The following is a 22,602-nucleotide window of genomic DNA, read 5'->3' as shown; positions in this document are numbered from 1 at the left end:
GAATTGGGTCCCAAGTCAGATGCTAAATAGGTTTATGTGATCTATTTAATTACCACCTTGATTGGTGGAGGCAACCCCATTTTATGGATTATTATGGTAATATACCAATTACCGGGGTACACACATTCTTCATAACTCTGATTGTGATTTTTATCATCAAAGCCATAGATGAACCCAGCAGTACCTATTGCAATCGCACATGCAAGTTCACAAGTTGTCCCCTGCTCAAAGTGACAAAGTGACAGCTCAGAAGCGCCTATAACTGCAGAGGAAGTGAAGGAGCTATAAGGAACTTTGGTAGTTCTAAAATGCCAGATCTAACGGATTTGGCTCTTTGTTTCGAGGTCCCTTGTGAATGGACTAATTTCTCCATTAGTTAAGTTGTAAAACAACTTTGCAGCCCCAGGATGGTGTGTGCCTCTCCTATGATAGATTGGGCGCCTATGATAGATTGGGCACTGGCCCTTATAGAAAGACAGAATAAGGACTACCAAGGTTTTTCATTTTATAAGCCGAAAGCCGTACTTAATAGTGATGCTAAAATCTGTGCTAAGGTCTTGATACTCTGCATCATCCCCCTTCACCTCAAAGTGATAGACACAGACCACATGGGTTTATTCAAGAAGGACAGCCTAGAGATGGCATCCACAGGGTGGCAGATTTCCCAGTGGGCCTCTACATCCTGGGCCTTTTTTATTTGGGTACTCTGGTTTTATGCTCCTCTTACCCGTCCTCCCAGTCTCCCCACTCTGTTTCCTTCCAACTCTCCTCATCCCCCACATCCATTTGAACCCAAGAATTCTTTACAAAGCTTCCAGCATTTTATTCCTCACGCTTAACAAATGTTCTGTGTCATTTTTTGTGTGAGGTTGAACTACTTTCTGATTCCTATGTGCTTTAAAAATCACTATTTGGACCCAATTTTCCAAATGTTCTCAGGTGGAGAACCCTGAACCCCTATTGAGAGGGGTTGGGATTGCCAGCTTCATTCATTTGCACAGTTTAATATGGTGCCACTTTTGGTTCCCAGTCCACCCCTGCATCCAAGACACAGTGGGTTCTCAGAATTTTATTTTTTTCTAAAAGCTAGCCGGCCTTCGAAATACTGAGTCACAGTCAGCAGGCCATGCTATCATCCACTAACTTCCGAGATCACAGGGTTGGGAGACAGATATAGGCCTGCTTGGGCTAGAAAGGCGTATGGTAATGACTACTACTAAATGGTTCTATAGCCTCAAGGTTCCTTCTTTTGGATTCCATTTGGAGAGGCCTGAGGAGATGGGACAGTTTGAAGGTCTCATGGATTGGCCACATCAATTGTGTCGAAAGGAATTACGTTCCCATGTTTGTATACATGATTCCGAGCCCTCCTGATGAAGTTACTTCCTGTGACTATTATGCCAAATTTAGCTACAAGTCTTTAAGTACATCTGGACTGGTACGGGTCTGAAGAAATCCAGACAGGTGATGACGAAATCAGTATGGAAGAAGGGCTTGGGTGTTCCATAACTTCAGAAATACATGTATGCTGCCCAGCTTGCAGAGACTCCGAGTCGCGGCATGACTTTGAACAGCGTGACCTGAAGACCCTGCTTCATACTTTGGGGTGGCTCCCACGTTTGGGGCCACTTCTGGCTGTACATTGTTGCCCTTAGTTGAGATATCGCATTAGTCCTGAAGGATGAACAGCAGGATTTGCATGGCCTCATCCTGTCCATCCCCGTGCACCGCTTTATTTGACCACCCAGATTTGTCTTCTCTGCCTATTGGTAACCTATCCTGGTTTTGGGTGGGAGAAGGACTAGAGCCCCTGGGACAGTTCTCTACATAAGAGCTCATCCTGGATTTTCTTGGATGGAAAACGCATTTGGGATGGTAGTACTGGGGAGATTCAGGTACAACCAAATTAGACACTCCTGTACTCAGTTGATCAAGTGGCTGGATGATGCCAAATTACATCATTTGAAGATCGGTACACACAAGGGGTATCTGGATGCCACAAATCTTGGACAAATCTGATTTTAGAGTATAAACAGGATACCATTAAACACCTCATAGAAGGCAATGCGAGCTGGATGAGAAGTCATGGGGCATTATTTTTCAGCGGGCTTCTCTATCACCCAAGTGTCTATGACACAGGGAGAATGTGTATAAAGTGTGTTATAGATGGTACATTTTGCCTGGGATGTTTAGGAGGTGCTAGGTGAAATGTGAATGCGGGCACACTCTTTCAAATAGGGTGAGAGCCCAGGGAATGTGTTAGTGTTGCAGAGAAATAGTACATTTCACCAAAGATATGGGGCCTCATTCTGGATTTGTCGGTCCAGAAAAAATGCCAGTAATTACGACACCAGCATTTTTTCCAGACCGGCAAAACTCAAGTTTACGGGTGGGGGCCACGGACCTCCCGGCAGGCCTGACCTGCTGGTAGATCAGGCCACTACCAGCAAAAAAATGCCGGAATCATTAACGGTACTGGTGATTCAGATAATGCCATCCCATGGAGACCTATGGGAATGGGAATTTACCGGCTCTCCGCCGACCGTAATATCCTGGTAATACAGGGATATCGGGCAGCAGAGACGGTAAGGGAAGTTTGCCGGTGTTCCGCCAGTAATATTGGCAGGATACCCGCAAACTCTGAATGGGGGCCTAATAGCCTTGGCTTTCCACCTCCTTGGAGTCCCTGGTCCTCCTGCCGAGTGATGGGTGTGAGAGTGACGCCTTCCGATTGTATTCTAGCAGAAGCAAACTGATAGCCCACTATCTGTTGGCTTCTAGATTGGCTGTCGCTCACACACGGAAAACTCTAGATGAACCACCCTTAGACTTATGGTGCCCTAGTATGTGGCACATAGCATCCATGGAAAAGGTCATAGCAGTGGTTAGGCATGGCCTCTGTACATTTTGTTCCATCTGGTGCTAATTTTGTGTTTACCCATATACCTGAGTCCTCCCTACATAAGACGGCTATCTACTTGTCCCCACTCAGATGGCTCTTGTTACGACCCCCACCCGCACTCATGTTGGCCCACTATTATCTGATGTCTGCCATGAAAGACTGTCGCAGGGGAACTATGAAGCAGTCTTAGGGGTGGTTTGAGTGTGATGCAGTATGTGGGATGGGTTCTCTTTACTTTTTTAGTTTGACTGTGTGTTGTTGCCATATGTTTTGGGCCTCATTACGTGTATGGCGATAAGTGGTAAAATTGGCGGTACCACTATGCCAAATCATAAGGTCGGACCTGGAGGGGAGGATTTACCTCCAGGATAATCCTGGAGGTAAATTCTGCCACTCACCGCTGAAAAATCGGCAGAATCTGCTGAATTACTGCTGCAATAATTCTGCCAAAAAAGCCCCATTAAATCCAATGGATTAAAAAATAATGGGGAATTACACCGCCATTTGTAATCCCAAGGTAATTCCGCCAGACAATGTGGCGGTAGCGGTAAATCACTTGGGCGGTATTCCGGTGGATTTACCGCCGGGATACCGCCTATCTCGTAATGAGGCCCAATCTTTACAAAAATCAATCCAACAGCTATATGTGGTGGGGAAAAGGGAGTGTGCGGAGCTTTCCGGGGGTCAGCCCAGCAGCCAGTGAGGCGCAATATTTCCTATTAGGATTGTCCAAGAGAAAGGGATACAATGCAGAGAATGCCGCGTTATTGTATTACTTTTTAAATTATTCGTATAAAGGGTTTATTCATGCTATGCAATCAGGTTTATTTGCATATCTGCGTACTGTTCATATTAAAAGAATGTTATAACTGGTCTTGTATGAAAGCTTGCTTAACATTTCAGAACTAAATGTTGTCTTGTCTCGTTGTCATTCTAGGTAATAAACCGTCTGATGATTATGACTTCAGCGAGATGTCGGAGCCCGGGGAAAGGGCTGTGTACACCTCTTTGATTTCAGAGGACCGCTATTCTTCCCAACACGAGTCCAACTACCTGACAGGGATTCTGCAGAAAGAGCAGGGCAGCGCCCCTGACGCAGGCATGGCAAGGAATCTCAGCATCGGCGAGCACTCTCCTCAAGATGGCGCTATTTCCGGGAGTCGTAGATTATTCAGCTCAGATTCTGGCATCGAGATGACACCTGCGGAAAGCACCGATGGGAATAAAATCCCGGCAAGCCCAGTCGAACAGGAGACACTGGAAGCCTACAAATATATTGACATAAGGCGATCAGAAGATCTAAAAGGTAAGGACTCCTCGGGCCTGGCCTTGGAGGGGCAGAGTACCAGCACACCTGGCAGGATCTCTGGACCATTGATGAAGGAAGAAAATATGTCACAACCTCAGAAAAAGTCCCCGGAAAATACCCCCATGACCCAATATGAAAGCCTGTCCGAAGACATGACATTCCTGCCTTACATGGATGAAGCATGCGATGCCTCCGAACGGCACCGCGGCTCTATACCGAAGGAAAGCAGGGCAGCGCCAGTCACCATCACCCTCACTGAGACAGAAAGCTCAGCAGAGCCTGGGGTGCACGAGCCACCCCTGAAGAAGTGTGACGCCAGCCTGATGCCAGGACCAGATGTGGTGCCCACAGTCACTGTGTCGGAGCCCGAGGACGATAGCCCGGGCTCTCTGACCCCGTCATCCACGGGCACAGGTAAGGAGCGCTGCCATCATTCATGGCTACACGCCATGTCATGTAGGAATCGCAAGTTTTAGCACTGTGTACATATGATTTCTAAAGCATTAACTTAGCCTGCGGTGGACAAGGACGCCGTTCTTTGGTGCTGTTCGGTGAGTGCATTGGAAATTTGGCAGGTGGTGGATTGCTTTCCAGCATGAACCCTGTGGGGCGATTTTGTTGCTGAAGTAATCCGCCCGTTGCACTGCCACGGCTCCTTTTGTATTGTTCGAATTTATTGAGCCCTACCTGACTCTGACGGTGTTGTGATTATTCTGCCACACTTCGTCTGTGTCCAGGACCGTCATGAGGAGTGGATGGGGGGTTGGGAGGGCTGCCCCGGGACTCGCGCTTTTTGGCGGGCCTCACGGCACCCTCTCCTAGGTACAAGGCAGCACAGTCCATCTGTGTCCTTTATTCACACAGGAAACTGTGCTGTCTGCTCTCTGCCCCAGAAATGATTTAGCTGTTTGTTGTGAAGCCGTTTGAATCTGCAACAAACAACAAAATAATGGGAGACACCAGGGCTCAGAAGTGAGCTCTGCTGCCTCCCGTTATTCAGCTGACAACGTAGACCTACTGAATGACACATCAATATTTCCAGTGCAGTGCAACATTGACAAGGGATTTCACAGGGCTCCCTCTTAGACCCTCAAGTTGTCTTGTGGGGGAAGTGTCTCACTTTGGAAGCTAGCAACCATGGTTCAAATCCCTGTCCAACATAGTGTAAAGCACGAGCACACCAGAACATTCTAAAATAAACATATATTGCACATAGATTTCCCAGATTGTGGAGCTGGATCTGATATCTGGTGATTAATTTTTTACCTGGTCCTGGATCTGCAGAGATCCGTCCCAATGACAGCATTGAGTACAGATAGGAACAAATGGCATATGAGGAGGGACACAAAGCTTGTAGATTTTCTTAAATTATTTGCCCACCCATTGACATCTCATAGCCATGCTAATCCCTATGGCAATTCTCACCCAGTTCCTGCCCTCCCCACCCAAAACACCTCCTCATTGGAACTCTTTGAGCTAGATTTAATCAAGACTTGCCATCAAACTTTGCCCTCAATATGCCTGCAAGTGTTTTCTCAAAGGAGTCTTCTGAGAGTTAATGACTTAATTTGAGTTGTAAACACAGTACTAGTGTAATAGAAATGCTTGCCTTCAGTCACTCGATTTAAAAGCACCCTGTGTGTCGTTCGCTGAAGTCCTGTTAAAAGCAAGCATTGGCAAAGCCAACAGTTTTGGCTTATGCACAAGTATTAGGCATTTGCGAGGCACTGCAATTAACTGCTCAGGTACTCAAATCATTTTGCACCTGGTACCATCAACGGCCAGCTAATACCAATACAGCAGTTCCCTTTCTGATGCCTACACGAAAGCCCAAACTGTTAGCATCGTCAGTGCTCTTTTTGCTATGCATCAAGGTTAAAGCAAGCATAATACTTGGCTAAATTGGCCCACATTGAATGTAGGTCAATCTAGCCAGTAATAACACGTATGGTGCACAGTCAACCTGGACATACTTTCTGTGGCATGGCATTTTTACTGGCTGGGAGTCTGTACATGGTAATAATGACATATATTGATGCAGCCTGCATGGACATACATGGGAACAACCAGCATGAATATATTTTTATACTGGCATAGGTTGTGTGGAAAGGCAGCATGAAATGTATTGGGACATGTTTCTGTTCACGGTTGGTGATTTGCAACTATTGGGATTTTCAATGTGCTTCCATACAAAACCAATTGTAAACTGTATGGATGTCTAACCAATTTTGCAAAGAAAGCGCTGTAAAATGCATAATTTTAATCAAAATTTCAGTGAGAAACCCCTTCAAGCAACCTTTGTTTGGTTTGGGCTCCCTCACTGTGCTCTGTTGATCCTGCATAATTGGCGCAAACATTTAAGCCTCTTAAATTCGGAAATGTACCAGCCTCCACTGTACATCATCTATCTCTGTGTATGATGTGTGTTTTAATGCGCACACAGGGGCAGGGTGCTCCTTAATGCTGGTGTCACGCACATGCCATCATCCCATCCTAAATATATATTTATGCATTTGATACAAAGGTAAGTCTGGCATAAACCTTTCTTCAGTAGAGAAATCTAACTTTGCTGTAGTTGATTGGCAGTTGTAGTAATAAACCATATTTGGGTTCCTCCACACAAACTCAAGGGGAGATTTCTCGAGTTTCCTGTTTGCGGAGATGCCGCCGGTGGCCCAGTGCAAACATTTGTCAAGGGGCCTCACCAAATGTTTTGCCCCAGGCCTCACCACATCTTGTGACAGCCCTGTCTGTGTCTGCTCAATGATAGGCAGCCTGTGTGACCGGTCCAGGGTTGGAGTCACGTTACTAGATAGTTAGAACGTTCACGTCGACGAATCTGACGAATTTGCCACCAACTGTGAAGTTATTAATTTAAAATCCTTGGTTGAGTCGGCGGTGCATTTTTGGGATCTATTTTAAGTTCAATCTGTGAGTTTGAGGTACTGGACCGTTCTAAAACGGCGAAGAGGAAATCCGTTAACCCTATCTCTCCTGTGGAAGATCGGGAAAAAAAACTATTTAAACTGTTCAAACCTATTAAAGATGTAAATGTTCTTATCACAGAAATTAAAGACTTACTAGAACACATTGAAGCTATTGATGTTGCTGATTCTACCAAGTGCCCATCCTCAGCGGTGGCTGGTGGTCCCCCCGCCACCCCTTAACTCAAACTCTATTGTTAACTCGAGTGAAAGAAACTTGACTGAGCCCTTGGAGAATCATCCATCCATTTTGACTAGCGGGTCTCATTGCATTAAGGGCAAGCAAAGAACAGACTCTCTGCAAGCCTTTAGGGTTGTCAACTTGTCTGATTGCTCCGATGGGAAAAATGATCTAATTCCTGGGACTGGCCATGAGATGTGCTCCGGAAGGGGAACGATTGAGTGTCAGTCTTTCTCGATCTCAGTCCCTGACTCATGCGAGCTGGTGACTGGGTCGAGTCTCTCACTAATTAGAGTTAAATCCGCCCTAACCCTTAAAATGGTGAACTCACCATGTAATACGGGAAATCGGGGTTTAGAACTGGTAGGGTGCTGTGAATGAAGATAAGGATGAGACCGAGGCCGAGTAAATGTGGCTAAGTCTTGTTAAGCTGTAAGCTCTTACCTCGCAAACTCGCTTCTGAATACCTCCCGGGAGCAGGATTGTGGGCCATTACCATCGGTTCTGGTATCATCTGCCATCAATGATCAGCCAGCTCAATTAGCCAACCTGGATATGGGAGATCAGCCCACTTTGCATAAATCTAAGGAGGTCATTGTTATTGACATTCCAGTGTTTAATCGTTTTGAGGTATAGGGTGCGTAATGTGTGGATGCTGAGAGTTTGAAGGTGGGTAGTAGGACGGCGAGCAGGGGATTTAAGGATTTGGTCTTTTTGGAGTATTTTGGATTAAGGAGAAAGTAAAGTGTCCAATAGGTGTGCAGGAAGCGTATACCGAGCCTGTGGCTGTGTGCTCATCCTCTGGCAATGCGAGCCGCGGTGATGGTTTTGGATGCAGCCAAATCAACCATTGTGGAATCTTGACTGCTTCAGGTAGTATTACAGAGGAAGTATCATATTTGACAAAGGAAGCTGCAAAGCTTGTTAGAGTTGTTGAAAAGGGGCTGCCTAGGGCAGGTACATTGGTCACAGTTTCCTCCTCTATGGGAGTAAAAGTGGCATGCAAGACCGGTCCTGACACACATATATTTAACTCGGGTAGTATTTAACAGTGGGGACTGGGTTTCGCTCTGATCAACAGGACCAAGCCTGCCCACTAGGGGTGGTACCAGTTCTGCACATTATGGTGGCTTTGATGGTGGGGTTCTTTTTCTAATGTCTGTTCCAAATGACTGTGTCTTCAGGAAACCATTGATAGGGCTCAGACAATGCAGACCTGGAACGGCCCCTGGAATCGCCCCTGTGGTATTAATTCTCATGAGAGGCAGCGGGTACAAGTGAGGGGGAACGGAAAACATGTGTGCATGTATGATGTCCCCAGTTTACAAGCAGGGAGTTTCGAAAATCAGTCCTGTTTGGTGAATAAGACCATTCACTGCATTTGCCATGTAAACGGCTGCAGGTCCATAATATGAGAGGACATCCGTCATTGCGAGAGTGGTCGGATGCCCTCGGGAGCCTGCGATTTTATACAGAGTTCCCTGGTAAACTCAGAATTGATGGAGGGATTACTGTCTATTGGGATATGCACATATCCACCAGCTTGCACTAGAATTACCCTTCGCCCAAGTGCTCCAGTGACCAGTTCCAACCTTTCCAGTCACATGCATGGGCCTAATGATCTGTTTGGTCGAGATGAGGAGAGGGAGGAGGGATCGGAGGGGGCGGATTGACTCAGCAGGGAAAATGTGGATCCCACCATGTCCTCTGTCCCCGAGTCAATGTTGCAGGCTGATAATATCAAGATTGCGGAATGCAAGGTGCTCTCTCGGAACGTGGCGAGGGTGCGGGGCTTGGCTTGTTGACGGATTTGGAGTGGGTTAGGTTTGTAGGAAACATGGGCAGTGGATAAAATAGAGCTGCTGGGTTTTAGCACTTTCGATATCCCAGCTAAAAGGGTATCAGAGGTAGACCTAATGGAGGTTGGCATTTGGTCAGCCCCACATTGAATCTTGATATTAAACTGATTTCAACAGGATGAGATGACTTTCTATGTCTGGAATCAGTTTCTACTGATGGGAGGCATATTTTGATTTTTAATATTTACAACAGACCTTGTGGGCTTGCGCCCTTGGAAAGTATTAAGTGAGTGAGTTGACAGTGTTCCAATATGTTTCAGTACCTGGAAGCAGTCTTTTTTCGTTTTTTACTGCTGTGGAAGGAGGCAATTTGAAAAGCATACAAAACACTCTGTCTGATGCGGGAGCATCGTGGGAGTGAGTTGAGAGTGTTCCAGTTTTTTTTATCCCCATCTAACTGAGCGACTCGCCGAATCGCAGTGAACTTTCCGAGCGCTGATAACCAATGGACCTATATGCAGGCAGAAAATATGCATTGTTCTATTGGGGTGTCTGCGCATGCTTTCCTCCCACCCCCAAATATCACACAACACGATTGCTGCTCAGGTGTTGGCAAATAAAAGCCATGGGATTTTATTTGTACAGTTATGGTCATACACAAACATGGTAATAATCACATACATAGTATATTGTTCTTTTGGGCGGTCCTGAGGTTACCCCCCTCTGGCCCGTGCTGCCTTCCTTGTCCCACGACTTGTGTGTGGTCACTGTATAGTGTCCTGTCTTTTCTTCTGTTGGTTTTCTCCCTTTTCCTAGGGTGGGAGGGTTTTGTGGAGGAGAAAAAGTAACAAGACTCTGCATATGCAGTGTACTCATTGTGTTTGCGTCCCTGTGCAGGGTCCCAAACTGTTTGTGTCTTTTCTGCTGCAATGCAGCCTATAGGACCCAGGGATAGGCAATGGGTCCTTGTTGTGTATGTGTGGGGGCTGTGAGGCCAGCCCCCAGGCCGGCATGGCGCGGACTGTCTGGGCACCGGAAGGTGCATACCTTTGTTGTGGCCCTGGCTCCCTACTTCCCCACATCCTGGGTGCTTTGCGCCTAGTTTGGAAGGAAGGGCGAGGTGTTGTTTCACACCTCGCCCTTCCTTCATGTCATGGCGGGCTGCGACTGCGTGTCGCCAGGGCCATGGTGGGGGAAAGGGGGAGCCAGCCCAGTTTGTTGGGCTGCTGCCCCTCTCCCCCGCTTGTCTGCCATGGGGCACTGGTTACCAGGCCTCGCTTTGTGCCTGGCAGAGTTGCCCATAACCAGTGGACCCATATGCAAGCAGAAAATATGCATGGTTCTGTTGGGGTGTCTGCGTATGCTTCCACCCCCCCAAATATCACACAACACAATTGCTGCTCAGGTGTTGGCAAATAAAAGGCTGTGGGATTTTATTTGTACAGATATGGTCATACACAAACATGGTAATAATCACATATCATAGTATATTGTACTTTTGGCACCGGGTCCTGAAGTTACCCCCTCTGGCCCATGCCACCACACCTGGGCTGGTTGTCGGCTGCCCAGGCCCCCCCTTCTCTGATTTTATCGATATATGCCAACAGTTTTATCCCATTCCCTGGGTATTTTTCTAGAAAAATGGTGGCTAAGATGGTAAATGCCTTGTGCCAGGTCTGCTCGACATACGCGTTTCTGGATATTGGCCTTGTCCACTATATTTTTTTGGTTCTCTGAAAGCATCCCTCCCCTTGCGTTGAGCCTCAATGAGCGAAAATATTTCTATGAATTCCTTTGCCCATATGGCCTCCTTTATAGTCTGTTCAATGTTCCAAGCGAGGGACTTCCTTTACCTATTGAGTATTTCTGTTTCTAATGCTTTTAATTTTGCATCTAGCTGTGCACTGGTGATCATCATGACTTTGGCTGCTAGGCTGGTAGTTGTGTCATTTGGCCCTGCAGTGGTTGCACTGGGTGCAGACCATACTTTCAATAGCCCTGTTGCCCCTGCTCCCCGTCACTGCAGTTACCGGTGTCTCTATTTCTGTGGGAGCACTGTTCTCTAAAATCACTGTGGGTTCTAAAGGTATATTATTTCCCATAGTCCCTGGTGGGTCTTTGGGTGCCTGTTTGTCCCTGATCTCTAAAATCATTTGTTCAATTCTTTCATACTATCAAACAGTAATGACTGTCTGGGCACCCAGAGGTGAATACTTTGTTGTGGCCCTGGCTCCCTACTTCCCCGCATCCTGGGTGCTTTGCACCTAATTTGGAAGGAAGGGCGAGGTGTTATTTCACACCTCGCCCTTCCTTCATGTCATGGCGGGCGGCTGCGACTGCATTTCGCCAGGGCCATGGTGAGGGGGAGCCAGTCCAGTTTGTTGGGCTGCTGCCCCTCTCCCCCGTCTGGCTGCCCTGGGGCACTGGTTACCAGGCCTTGCTTTGTGCCTGGCAGCATTGCCCAGCACCAGTGTTGGGGAAAGCGTGGACAATTTAGCAGATTTCGTGCATCTAACTAAAGATCACAAGTGCGAGCGATCTCCGTGTATCCGTGCCCTACTAGCTTTGAGTAGGCTCTCCGTTATTGTACTTCTGTGCCGTATGCCAAAGCTTGAAGCAAATTTAAACTGCCATTGCTGTTATTAAACTGTTTGGAGTTTCAATTGGCTAATAATCGGATAATTAATAAGAATGCCAGGCAAAGCCCAATCCCGCTCTAAAACCCTGTCCAGTTGGAATAAAAAACTCTATGCTCTCCAGTCAGAAAAATCTTCCACAGTGACTGGATCGGTTAGCGAAAACGAGAAAGGGAGGGGTGTGGCCATTGTGGGGATGCAAAACAGCTGTAAAGGTACTCTGGATGCATATTTTGTACCCAAACCAACTGCTCCGCCAGCCACACTGACAAAAGTGACAGAGGTCATGAGTTAGCCAGAGGGTAACATGAGTAGCTCTCTTCACAATATTGATAACGACTCCCTTCCTGCAGGGCAGCTCCTCTTCTGTTCCCATTACTTTAGAATCTAACCAGGCGATACCCTCTCTGGCACCCTCTGCAGGGGGGCATGGTGGGGAAGGATGTCAAGCTTCCGACATACACCAGGCAGAGGGTAGGAATGGTATCAACCTCCCTGCTACCACTCCCCATAGCCTGCCAAACATCAAGAGACTGTCCACCAGCCCCAACTTTCTATTTGAGATGGGACAGCATCAATCTATATCCGATTTTTCTGACATCTATAGTACACATGAGACCCCTGGCAACGTGCAGAACAACAGTGTATTGCAATTTGCCGTGAAGATTCTTTTGAAATTATGTGGAACAATCCATGAGGATTTAAAGAAACATGGGGTCGCCATTATTCAGTTGCATCAGCTAATGACCACGCAAAAGTCTACGGAAACTCAGCAACCTTCATCGACATCATTGCTGATTGATCTTGGAAACACGCCAGTGACTGTGACACCTCCACAAATCTCTGATGAGGTGCAGATTGTTGATACCGATCCAACCAAGGATAATTTCATCGAGGCAAATTCTTTCTCATATTATCTTTCTAGGAAACAGATAAGACTTGCTAAAAGACTACAGGCAAAGACCATTAAGCAGACAAAAAACCTCTGCCTCAAATGATATGATATGATATGGCATTTATAACGCACATATACACAAGTGTTTCAAGGCGCGACGAGGCAAAGGAGGGGGATCGGAGGGAAGACAGAGACAAACATCCTACTAGGCCAGGTGTCATTCAGATTGCACAAGTGTATGGGAAAGGGAAAGGGGTAAAGTGCAGGGAAGACGGGGGGGGAGGGGACAGTGCAGTACATGGGATAATAGAATAAATAACAATAGGTAAAAAATTACGGCCAGCTGGTGGCAAGTGCAAGGGTAAATGCAGACATCAGGTGTCAACAGGTGTCAAGTGCTGGTAGTGGGACTGTAGGGAAACAGAAAAACGTCCCCAAGTGCAGGGTTTGCCAGGAGGCAGTGTAGGTGTGCGACTGGCGGCGTAGGGGACCTGGGCCTGAGATCAGAGGGTGGCTAGGTAACCAGTGCAGTTTCAGTTCCAGCCAGGAAATTCAGCAGGGGAGAAGAGGAGAGAAAGCAGAAGCAAAGAGAAAGGTTTTGAGGTGCTTCCGGAACCAGAGATGATTCTCCTCAAGTTTCAAGGAGGCATGGAGGCTGTTCCAGAGGGAGGCCCCAACCGAAGAAAGAGATCTACCACCAACTCGTTGCTTGGAGAAGCGACTGACCCTGAGGGAGTTTGCGCGGATGAGCAAAGAATTTGAGAAGGAAGATATTTAGGAAGAAAGAGTTGAAGGTATTGAGGCCCCAGTTCCCAGAAGGCCTTGTGGACAATGCAGAGCGTTTTGAACTTAATCCTCGCAGCCACCGGGAGCCAGTGCAGAGATTTCAGTCCTTGAGAGATACGATACCAGGGCTTGAAGCCAAGGACAAGTCTTGTAGTCCTGTTCTGGATGAGTTGCAGAGTGTGGAGAGTAGTAGCAGGCAGATTTTGAAAGAGGCTGTAGCAATAGTGCAGCCTAGAGAGAACCAGAGCTCTGGAGACAGTGAGCTTCTGGGGGAATGAGAGGTAAGGAAGAATACCTCTGTGGAGGTGCAGCTGGTAGTTTGACTTCTTAGAGAACTCAGAGATGTGAGGAGAGAAGGAGAGTGTGGAGTCGAAGATGACCCCAAGGTTTTTAGCCTCACAGGTGGGAGCAGGAAGAGGGCCAAAAGTGGCCGGCCAGAGAGTGACAGGAAAGGAGGGAGTGGGTGTGCCGATGAGGAGAATTTCAGTCTTAATGGCATTAAGGCAGAGATCATTGGCGGCACACCACTCCTGGATGGCAGACAGACAGTCAGAGATGAGAGAGGGAGAAGAGATGGCTGAAGGTAGCCTGAAAAGGAGCTGAGTGTCATCTGCATAGCACTGGAAGTTGGGGCAGAGAGTGGAAATGCGGTGGGCAAGAAGCGCCAGGTATTGGTTGAACAGTCAGGTAGAGAGGTTCGACCCTTGGGGAAAAACCACAGATAGAGATGGAAATAGAGGAGAGGAAGGACCCAAGTTGAACCTGGGAGGGTCGATCAGAGAGGAAAGAAGTCAGCCACACCAGAGCCTGACCGGTGATACCCAGGTTATCACAGAGACGGTTGAGCAGGATGGCATGGTTGACCGTGTCAAAGGCAGAAGAGAAATCAAGTAAGATGAGGACACAGGGGAGTGTTGGAATCAAGGTTGGAGAGCAGGTCTTCACGGATGTTCAGGAGAGCAGTTTCTGTGCTTCTGGCAGCTCTGAAACCAGACTGATGATCATGGAGACAACCAAAAGATTCAGTGTGAAGATTGAGCTGGGAGATGGACAACTTTTCCATGAGTTTGCCCAGGAAGGGAGTGATGGCGATTGGGCGATAGTTAGCCGGGCAGGACGGGTCGGCAGAGGGTTTCTTAAGAAGAGGGTGCACAAGGTAGTGCTTCAGAGGGGAGGGAAGACTCCAGTGGCAAAGGAGTGGTTGCAGAAGTCGGCCAGGGCAGGAGCCAGGGAGTCAATGTTGTCCTTGATGGTGCTGGAGGAACAGGGATGAACCTGTTTTGACGAGACATTCATAGATCAGACTTGTCCAGAAACCTCATCTGGGGAGCACAGGGGAAAGGCAGAGCAGAGAAGGAGGGAGGAGAGGTGGCCGTAGAAGGGCAAGAGGAAGAGCAGGTAGTAGAGGTTAGAGGGGGGTGGGGGAGAGGAGGAGAGAGAGGACAGGATGTCCTGAGTTTTAGAGATGAAACGAGAAGCCAGTGCCGTGCAGAGGGCCTGGGAAGGGACAGGAGAGGTAGAGACTGCAGTAGGATTGGCCAGTTCCTTGCAGATTTTAAAGAGTTCAGCCAAGTTGTTTGATGCCGCAGAGACGCAGGTTTGGATGTAAGCTCTCTTCTTGTTGAGGATATAGAGCCGGTATTGCCTTTGGAGCAGGCGGCAGGCCAGTTTGTCAGAGGATGTAGCAGAAGCACGCCATTTCCTCTCAGCCACCCTGCACTTGCGTTTGAGGGTGACGAGGTCTGAGTCGCCAGGAGTTGCACTTGGCTTTGGGCTTCAGGCAGATCCTCATGACAGGGGCAAGAACATTGAGAGTATCAGATATAGCAGAGTGGAGTAAGGACAGGGCTGTGTCAGGGTGTGAGTCAGCCAAAGGGGGAGGGGGGTGAGAAAGAGGCAGCAAAAGCCTCAACTGACACGCGCTTCATGGGTTGGCTTGGCCTGAGGAGTAGAGAGGGTGAACTGGGAGGAAAGGGGAACATGATCACTCCAGGAGAGGGGAGTGGTGAGGGGGGATGGAAAGCTGAAGGTCTGACGAGATCAGAACATCCAGAGTGTTCCCTGCAGAGTGAGTTGGGCCAGAGAGGAGAATAGAGAGTGAGAGAGAGTCGGAGGTCGCGAAAGTGTTCAGAGGAAGGACAGGAAGCATCCAGGTGGATGTTGAAGTCACCAAGAAGGAGGAGTTGAGTGATGGAGACCAGGAGGGAAGAGGAGAGGTCCGCCCACTCAGAGAGGAAGGAAGAGATCTGACCAGGTGGCCGATAGTAGCCAAAGTAAGGGAATGGCTAAGGGAATGGCTAGGAGAGAGAGCCTGCAGATGAGGCATTCGAGAGAGGAGTATGCCTGCATAGGAATGACAGAGGCAGGAACCCACTCGGGAAGATCAGGGCTACACCCCCTACTGAACGGTTGGACCTGGGCACGGAGAGGATCCTGTAGCCGATAGGGAGGGACAGAGCTGGCCTTAAACAATGTCTTGGTTAGATCAAGGACATCAAGGTCAAGTTCCTCCAGAAGGCGGCAGATGTTAGAAGAGTGTTTGACAGCTGAGCAAGAGTTTAGTGTGGCAATATGGAGAAGGTTGCCATCCTTGAAAGACTTCCAGGCAGGGGTACAAATCAGAGGTACGCCAGCGGAGGTGTAGAAGAAGCCCGAGGGGGGAAAGAAAAGGAAGGAGGAGAGGGCAAGGTAGCCAACAAGGAGGCAACAGGGGGAGGCAAGGAAGCCATGGAGGAAGGGAGGGGACAGCAGGAGAAGAAAGGAAATTGATGAGGCGCTGGAAGCGTCTATCGAAGAGGAGAAGGTTGGCCTCAAGGCCTTGGACCAAGACGGTGCCATTCACATAAAAATTAATGAGGACCTTAGAGGAGTGGAAGGAGTGGAATTACACCAATGGACGAACTGCCGCTTAATTCCACTACCTGTCCAGAAATAAATATAAAATCTAAGAAGGAGAGGAATAGAGCAGCTCGTCGGAAGAGAAGGTCTGCCCAGACAGTGGAACTCTAACCAGTTGGTTAATAGGAGAGGACCCACCCAACGGAATGGTGCCTACCAAAAACCAAGCTCCATTGAGTGATGGAATTACCAACTCATCTCAAATTTTTTTTAAAATCTAATAAAGATGACATCTCATCCCCTAAGGCCTCCATGCAAACTGAGTATCAACTTAGTTCTAACTGTGAGATTCCATTGATATTGGCCACCAAGAAACTTATGATTACATATGACAATCTGACAAAGTGATCCCGACATTTGAACCATAACGCCCTTATGAACCTGTTTAACAAGGTCCCCTCTTTAAGGATTTTGAACTCTGGAGACTTTGAATTCATTGAACCTCTTCGCCCTCAATCGGGGAAGGTAACGCAAATTCACTGCTGTCTACCAGAGACAGCTGCATTGATACGCCACCATCAGGCTTCGTTGGTCCATCTGGGATTTATCTTGGACGTAACTCCCAAGAAGGAGGAAATTACTCCCTGTTGCACTCATTGTAAACAACTGCACATGGTTAACAGCTCACCCAAGTTAAAAAAACAAGGGTGAAACGGGGGTAAAAATTGGCGATGCCCAGGGGTGGGAATGGCTACTTCGGATGACCCCACAGAAGGGAAATATTCAGTGAAACTGCCAAGTATTATATTGGAGATTTAATCATTGGCTTCTTGCTGGCGGTTCACAAGATTTGCTTACAGCAAGTGAAATATTTGTGTTGCAGGAGACATGGGTTACTTTTGATATACCAGTTGATGGTTATGTAATATTCCAAACAATGGCAATTAAGGGTAGAGCTGGTCCACCGGTAGGTGGTTTGTTGATTCAAGTGAGAAACAACCTCAGCCCTAATTGATATACACAAGCCCCCCAGGTGGTAATCTTTTAACTGTGGAAGTATCTATAAACAACGGGAATGAGGGTAAGCAGTATATGTTGATTGTAAACATTTATGACCACCCAGGTACAAACACCTTAGAAACCAGCTTTGATAAACTAGACCAAATCATACTATCTTGGGGTAACTCTGTGACGGCTAACCCTATCATTTTTTGGGGGGATTAGAATGCAAGATGTGTTGACAAGGAGGGGAAATGGGATTTATGAAAATGTTGATGAACACTGTACCATTTTGCACCATAATTCCAACTATAGACGCTCACAGTGGCTGGCCTATCTCAAGAAATGGTCCATGACCTTATTAAACAGTAGGACCACAGGGGATTGACCTGGCAACTGGACCCTAGGTGCAAAGAAGTCTACATTGGACTACCTTGCTGGAAATCAGTTTGTTGGAACGGGTGGTCTCATTGAAAATTGCTACTAATGTATTCAGTGATCACGCCACCATTTCTTTGACACTCAAGATAGGCGGAGGCCAAATAGACACATTTATGTGTGGCGACATCGCCCCCAATCACTCGGTAAATCGAGTCAGATGGAGTAAAAATAAAATCGTAGAATTGTCTTCTGACATTTTTCCTTGCGGGTATTTTGACTGGAGAAGAATACAGGGTATGGATGCCAAAGCCATCAAGGATTGGCAACACCATCTGGCATATTCTATTGGCGCCAGTCAGCCTAAACCATCATTAGTGAGTAAAAATAAGTCAGGTAAATCTTTTGATCTGAACATCTGGGACAGGAAACATAAGATGCAGAGGGAAATCCGAGCGCTAACAGGGCAGCAACAACAGCTAGTACCCCCGTCTCAGGCTAAGGGCACAAATAAAACGATAAAAAAGAAATATCGCACCTGGCTAAAACAGCATCATTTACCAGTTAGGCAAGCAAAATGGCAGCATTTTGTTCGAGCATTAATCAGCGGTGACAGCGGCAACATAATGAAGATACTAAATCAATCCTATATCCAGAGCAGTTTTGAAGAGTTACACCACTTCCAAATTCCATTACCCCGATGTTCCTATTTGGCCGGTTAGCAAGCGGGGTTCATGGCCGCTGATGTTAAATAGTAAGATGTTGGCCAAGGCAATACAAAAATTGAATAACTGTAATGTACCTAGCCTTACCGGTTTAGCAAACGCTGTGCTAAAAAAGACCCTGACAACTGGTCACAGACATTGCTCAGCCTGTTCTCGCGTGTTTGCATAGAGCGCAAGATACCATCCTCATTGCAGCAGTCTGTCTTCATACTGGTGCATAGGAAAGGGGACTGAGTTAATCCTAACAATTACAGACTGCTGTCCATGTTGGACGTAACAGGCAAAATCTTTGCATGTTTAGTTTTGAAAGAGCTACAGAACTGGGCATTTACAATAACATACTTAATTTTGCCAGACTGGCTTTCGTCCAGGTTCAGGTACCCTTCATAACACCCAAACCATTGATTACCTGATCCAGACTACTCGTAGCAAGGCTAATACTACATTATATGTAGCATTTGCTGTCTTTCAAAGTGCCTTCGATCAGGTCAACAGGGACAAACTTTGGACCAAGCTTAGCAAGAGGAAATGCCCATATTGGCTAGTGCACATTTTGATTCTTTTGCACCGCAATAACAGCACTAAAGTTAGGCTGAATATTGATGGAAGGGTCTCACCATCTATCCCCATCAATATGGGAGTAAAACAGGGGCGTGTAGTGGCTCCTTTACTGTTTAACCTTTATTTAGCTGACCTCCTGGCATGCTTACTCAGCAAAGCCAACTGCCCGCCCAAAGTAGGAGCTACACCAATGGTGGGCATGCTTTATGTGGACAAATTGATCCTGTTTGATCAGACCTTTACCGGCATGAAGCACATACTCAATGAACTTGCAGTATATGTGCAGCAACAAGGTTTGGCTATAAACCTAGAGAAGACCAGCATAATGCTGGTCTCCAGGAAAAAGGTTTACAGGACCAGGATGGATACTATGGGCATCATCACAAGTCGAGCGGTATCCCAGCGGTATTACCGCCAGGATACCCCCGGGCTACTAATGTTACCCCCATCCTGTCTGGCGCTATTAGCGCCGGATCAAGGGTTTGGCAGTAATCGGTATTCCCCATTCCCCATGGGGTCCATTGTTCCCAATGGGGCATTTTCGGTGCAATTAGTGCACGCTAATGGTGCCGCGCTACTTGCGCCCGAAAAATGGGTGTTAAATTGGCAGATTTACCCCCAGTTTAGAGCTGGGGGTAGATGCTGCGAGACTCGTGATTGGGGGACCCTTAAATGCGGCAGTAATAACCCTGCATTTAAGGGCTACCGCCCAATTCGTGATGAGGCCCTATGTTTGGAACTGTTGATTATGTAGGTTCCTACTCCTACCTGGGTTTAGAGCTTAACTGTACCACTGATTATAGCCATCTAATTTATAATAAAAGTCATAGAGCCAAACAATGGCCTCTTCAAGCCTGCAAGTTTGCCAAAGGTCATTCCGGATACAGTCTCATTGGTACCATTATCCTTTATAAACAGTGTTTTGCGCCGGGCATATCATACGGCCTGGACGCACTTGCTATGCAAGATCTCTCTTGGTTAAATAGACTTGAGGGCACTTTTTGGTGCTCTGTCCTGGTTTTGGGCTCATCGTGCTCAATGGAATATCGGTGCTTAGAACTGGGGCTAACTTCCCTCCGAGGAATGGCACTTCGGGCCACAGACTGTTTCTATCTAAAATCTAGAGCGAGCCCTGTCTGTAAATTGTTTTCTATCATGGGCAAAGGTTATGACGCAGAAGCTGCTTCTAGAGGTCAGAACTTTAAGACCTTGAACGACACTCTCTTTGCAGAAATAAACTGGGTCCTGGGTTTCAGTAGAGACACCCCTTAGGGTCATATGAAAATGTCTTTCGAGAGGAAATTTAATAAATGGGATTGGTGTAGTAATTACACCCATCTCTCGAAATTTAAGGGATACAAACTGTGGCTCATCTGGTCCATCACTATCGAAAGGTCCAGCCCTATTTAACATTGTGTCGCAAACCTGCAGATAGACAATTTATATTGAAGTTACGTATAAACCTACTCCCGGTGCTATCGGTCGTGGGACCGCAGTTGGGTTTGGCTATGGAGGAACGATACTGTCACATTTGTGGGATGATGGGTAAAAGTGAAACTGCTAGACACGTATTAACCCAGTGTTTAAAACGGGGTCCTTTATGTATGTGTAATTTTGGCCCTCATGTTCACAGGTACGAGGCTATCCAGTCGGAAGCATTTTGGGATTAATGCTTAAACATTGATACCATCTCAGCCCAACTAGCCTTATACAGATTGTGGTCTTGTGTGAAAAATGTACTTTTACTGTCATAGCCATCTATCATTAGTTTTTAGGGGTCTTGCAGGAGTTATAAGTTATTTACTTTTGTTTTACTTCTTCATTTTACTTTCACCTTATACTTAGAGCTCTGTTGCTGATTTCCGTGACTGCTGGTAGAGAAGTTTGAGCTATGCTCTCAAATGTAACTGTACAGAACTCGTATCTTAGGGACGGTAAAATGAACTAAAGAATCAACGTTAGAGTCAAATGGAGCTCTTCCCCATATGAACTAATTGAATGTATTTCTAGACGTTTATATACATGTTTTATACGTTTTATGACTTATACGTTGCAGCCGACGAGTGTTGTTATATTAGATGGAGTTTATTTATTATTCATTTTTTTGGGGCTTATTTTGGCTTGGTTGAGTGTGCTGTATTTGAAAAAAAAGGTGTTTTGTTTTATCAAACGAATATTGTGTGATCAAGTTTGATTGATTACGTATTTTTGTTTCTTATGAATAATTATATATTGTATTATATTATATCTTGTGTAAAGTTCATATAGAAATAAATCACAATAAAAGATATTATTATTAATAAAGTGATTAATATTAAGGAGTATGAAAGTACGGATAAAGCTACTCCCATCATTTTAGCAATGGGAGATATCAATGTTCAGTTTGAACCTGTTGATGTGCTGTTTGGTTTATGGAACGATCAGGACGCGGCATATGGTATTCCCCTATTAGGAACAGTTAAACCGCCCATGTGCTATCGAGGTGGATAGGTTAATGTATGAGACAGGCTTGCGTGCTTGTAATGGGAGAATATCCCTGCTGGAGTTACCTATGCTGGTTAGCAGGGGAGCTGAAGGGTTGACTATGTTCTGATTGGTCTGCTGGACTGGGTACAGTGGCCAGCTTGGAGATTCTTCAGCGCAGTGAAAGTGATCACTATCCATTAAGCTGCGTTTTGTAATTGGGGAGGGGCTGGTAGTATTACAGATTTGAAGGATGCACGTGCGGTTTCCATTTCAGGGCACTCCAGACAATCTGTCAAATAGTGTTCCATAGATTTGTCTATAGTTAAGCCCCGTATTTATACAAGTATTGAACCACATATTGTGGGTATTTGTGTGGCAGATGGTCTGGCCTCCAGTATTGATGATATATATAATGATATGGTGAATATTTTGTATCCCTACATTACCAAATCAGTGAGTAAAATTAGAAAGATACCTTTAGCGAATAGGGGTTGGTATGACAATGATTGCCAGTCTGCAAAACAAGATTTGTTAACTTATCTTAAAAGTACTACTCAGACGGATGAATCCTATCTAAGAACCGTGAGGGCTAATTATGAGGTAGCACTTGCTACAAAGAAAGCAGAATATTCTAAAAATAAATGGGTCAATTTGTTGTCATGGTGTGAGAGGGGTGACCAGATTAGTTTCTGGAAGCTAATGGGAGGAAGAGACCTGAATTCTGTGGGTCTGTCAAGTTGGCCCGACTCGTGATCAGGAGGCCTGGTGGGAGAACTCGAAGTGTAGCCGTTGAGTTCTTCCTACTAATGTGTCCCTTTGTATTTCTAAGTAAAATTACAAAGGAACCAATTAGTCGAAAGATGGTTCTACTGTTGCAGCTGGAGATGGAGACAGACGCCGTGTAGCGTAGAAAAGCAGCTGATAAAGGAACACTGTAATGATGGCTGATATACACTGAGAATAGAGGCTGTAGGGGTTAAACCAGATATCAGAAAACTAAACGTATAGAGCGGAACACAAACAATTTCAGAAAAGGACAAAAAACGATAATCAGGAATCAGGTAATAGGCAGTGAAAACTTACCAATGGTAGACAAGGGAAGGACACTACTGAGCAAACTCTGCAAACCCAACCTTTCCTTAA

The 22,602-nt window shown here is 46.4% G+C and overlaps 1 protein-coding gene across 2 annotated transcripts in view; it reads left to right on the top strand.

The window, feature by feature from the left end:
* The window catches only part of RTN1 (reticulon 1), a 1,195,813-nt gene that overhangs the window by 500,925 nt on the left and 672,286 nt on the right, over positions 1-22,602 (top strand). For both annotated transcript variants that reach the window (XM_069638899.1, XM_069638900.1), the window contains exon 2: positions 3,840-4,625. In XM_069638899.1, the coding sequence (XP_069495000.1) occupies positions 3,840-4,625 (786 nt within the window). The remainder of the gene's footprint in view (positions 1-3,839; positions 4,626-22,602) is intronic.

This window comes from Ambystoma mexicanum, chromosome 14 (genome assembly GCF_040938575.1).
Source record: "Ambystoma mexicanum isolate Mex_15411 chromosome 14, UKY_AmexF1_1, whole genome shotgun sequence".
NCBI lineage: Eukaryota > Metazoa > Chordata > Amphibia > Caudata > Ambystomatidae > Ambystoma > Ambystoma mexicanum.
Note: the sequence above shows the minus strand (reverse complement) of the source record. Positions and strands in the feature narration are given on the sequence as shown.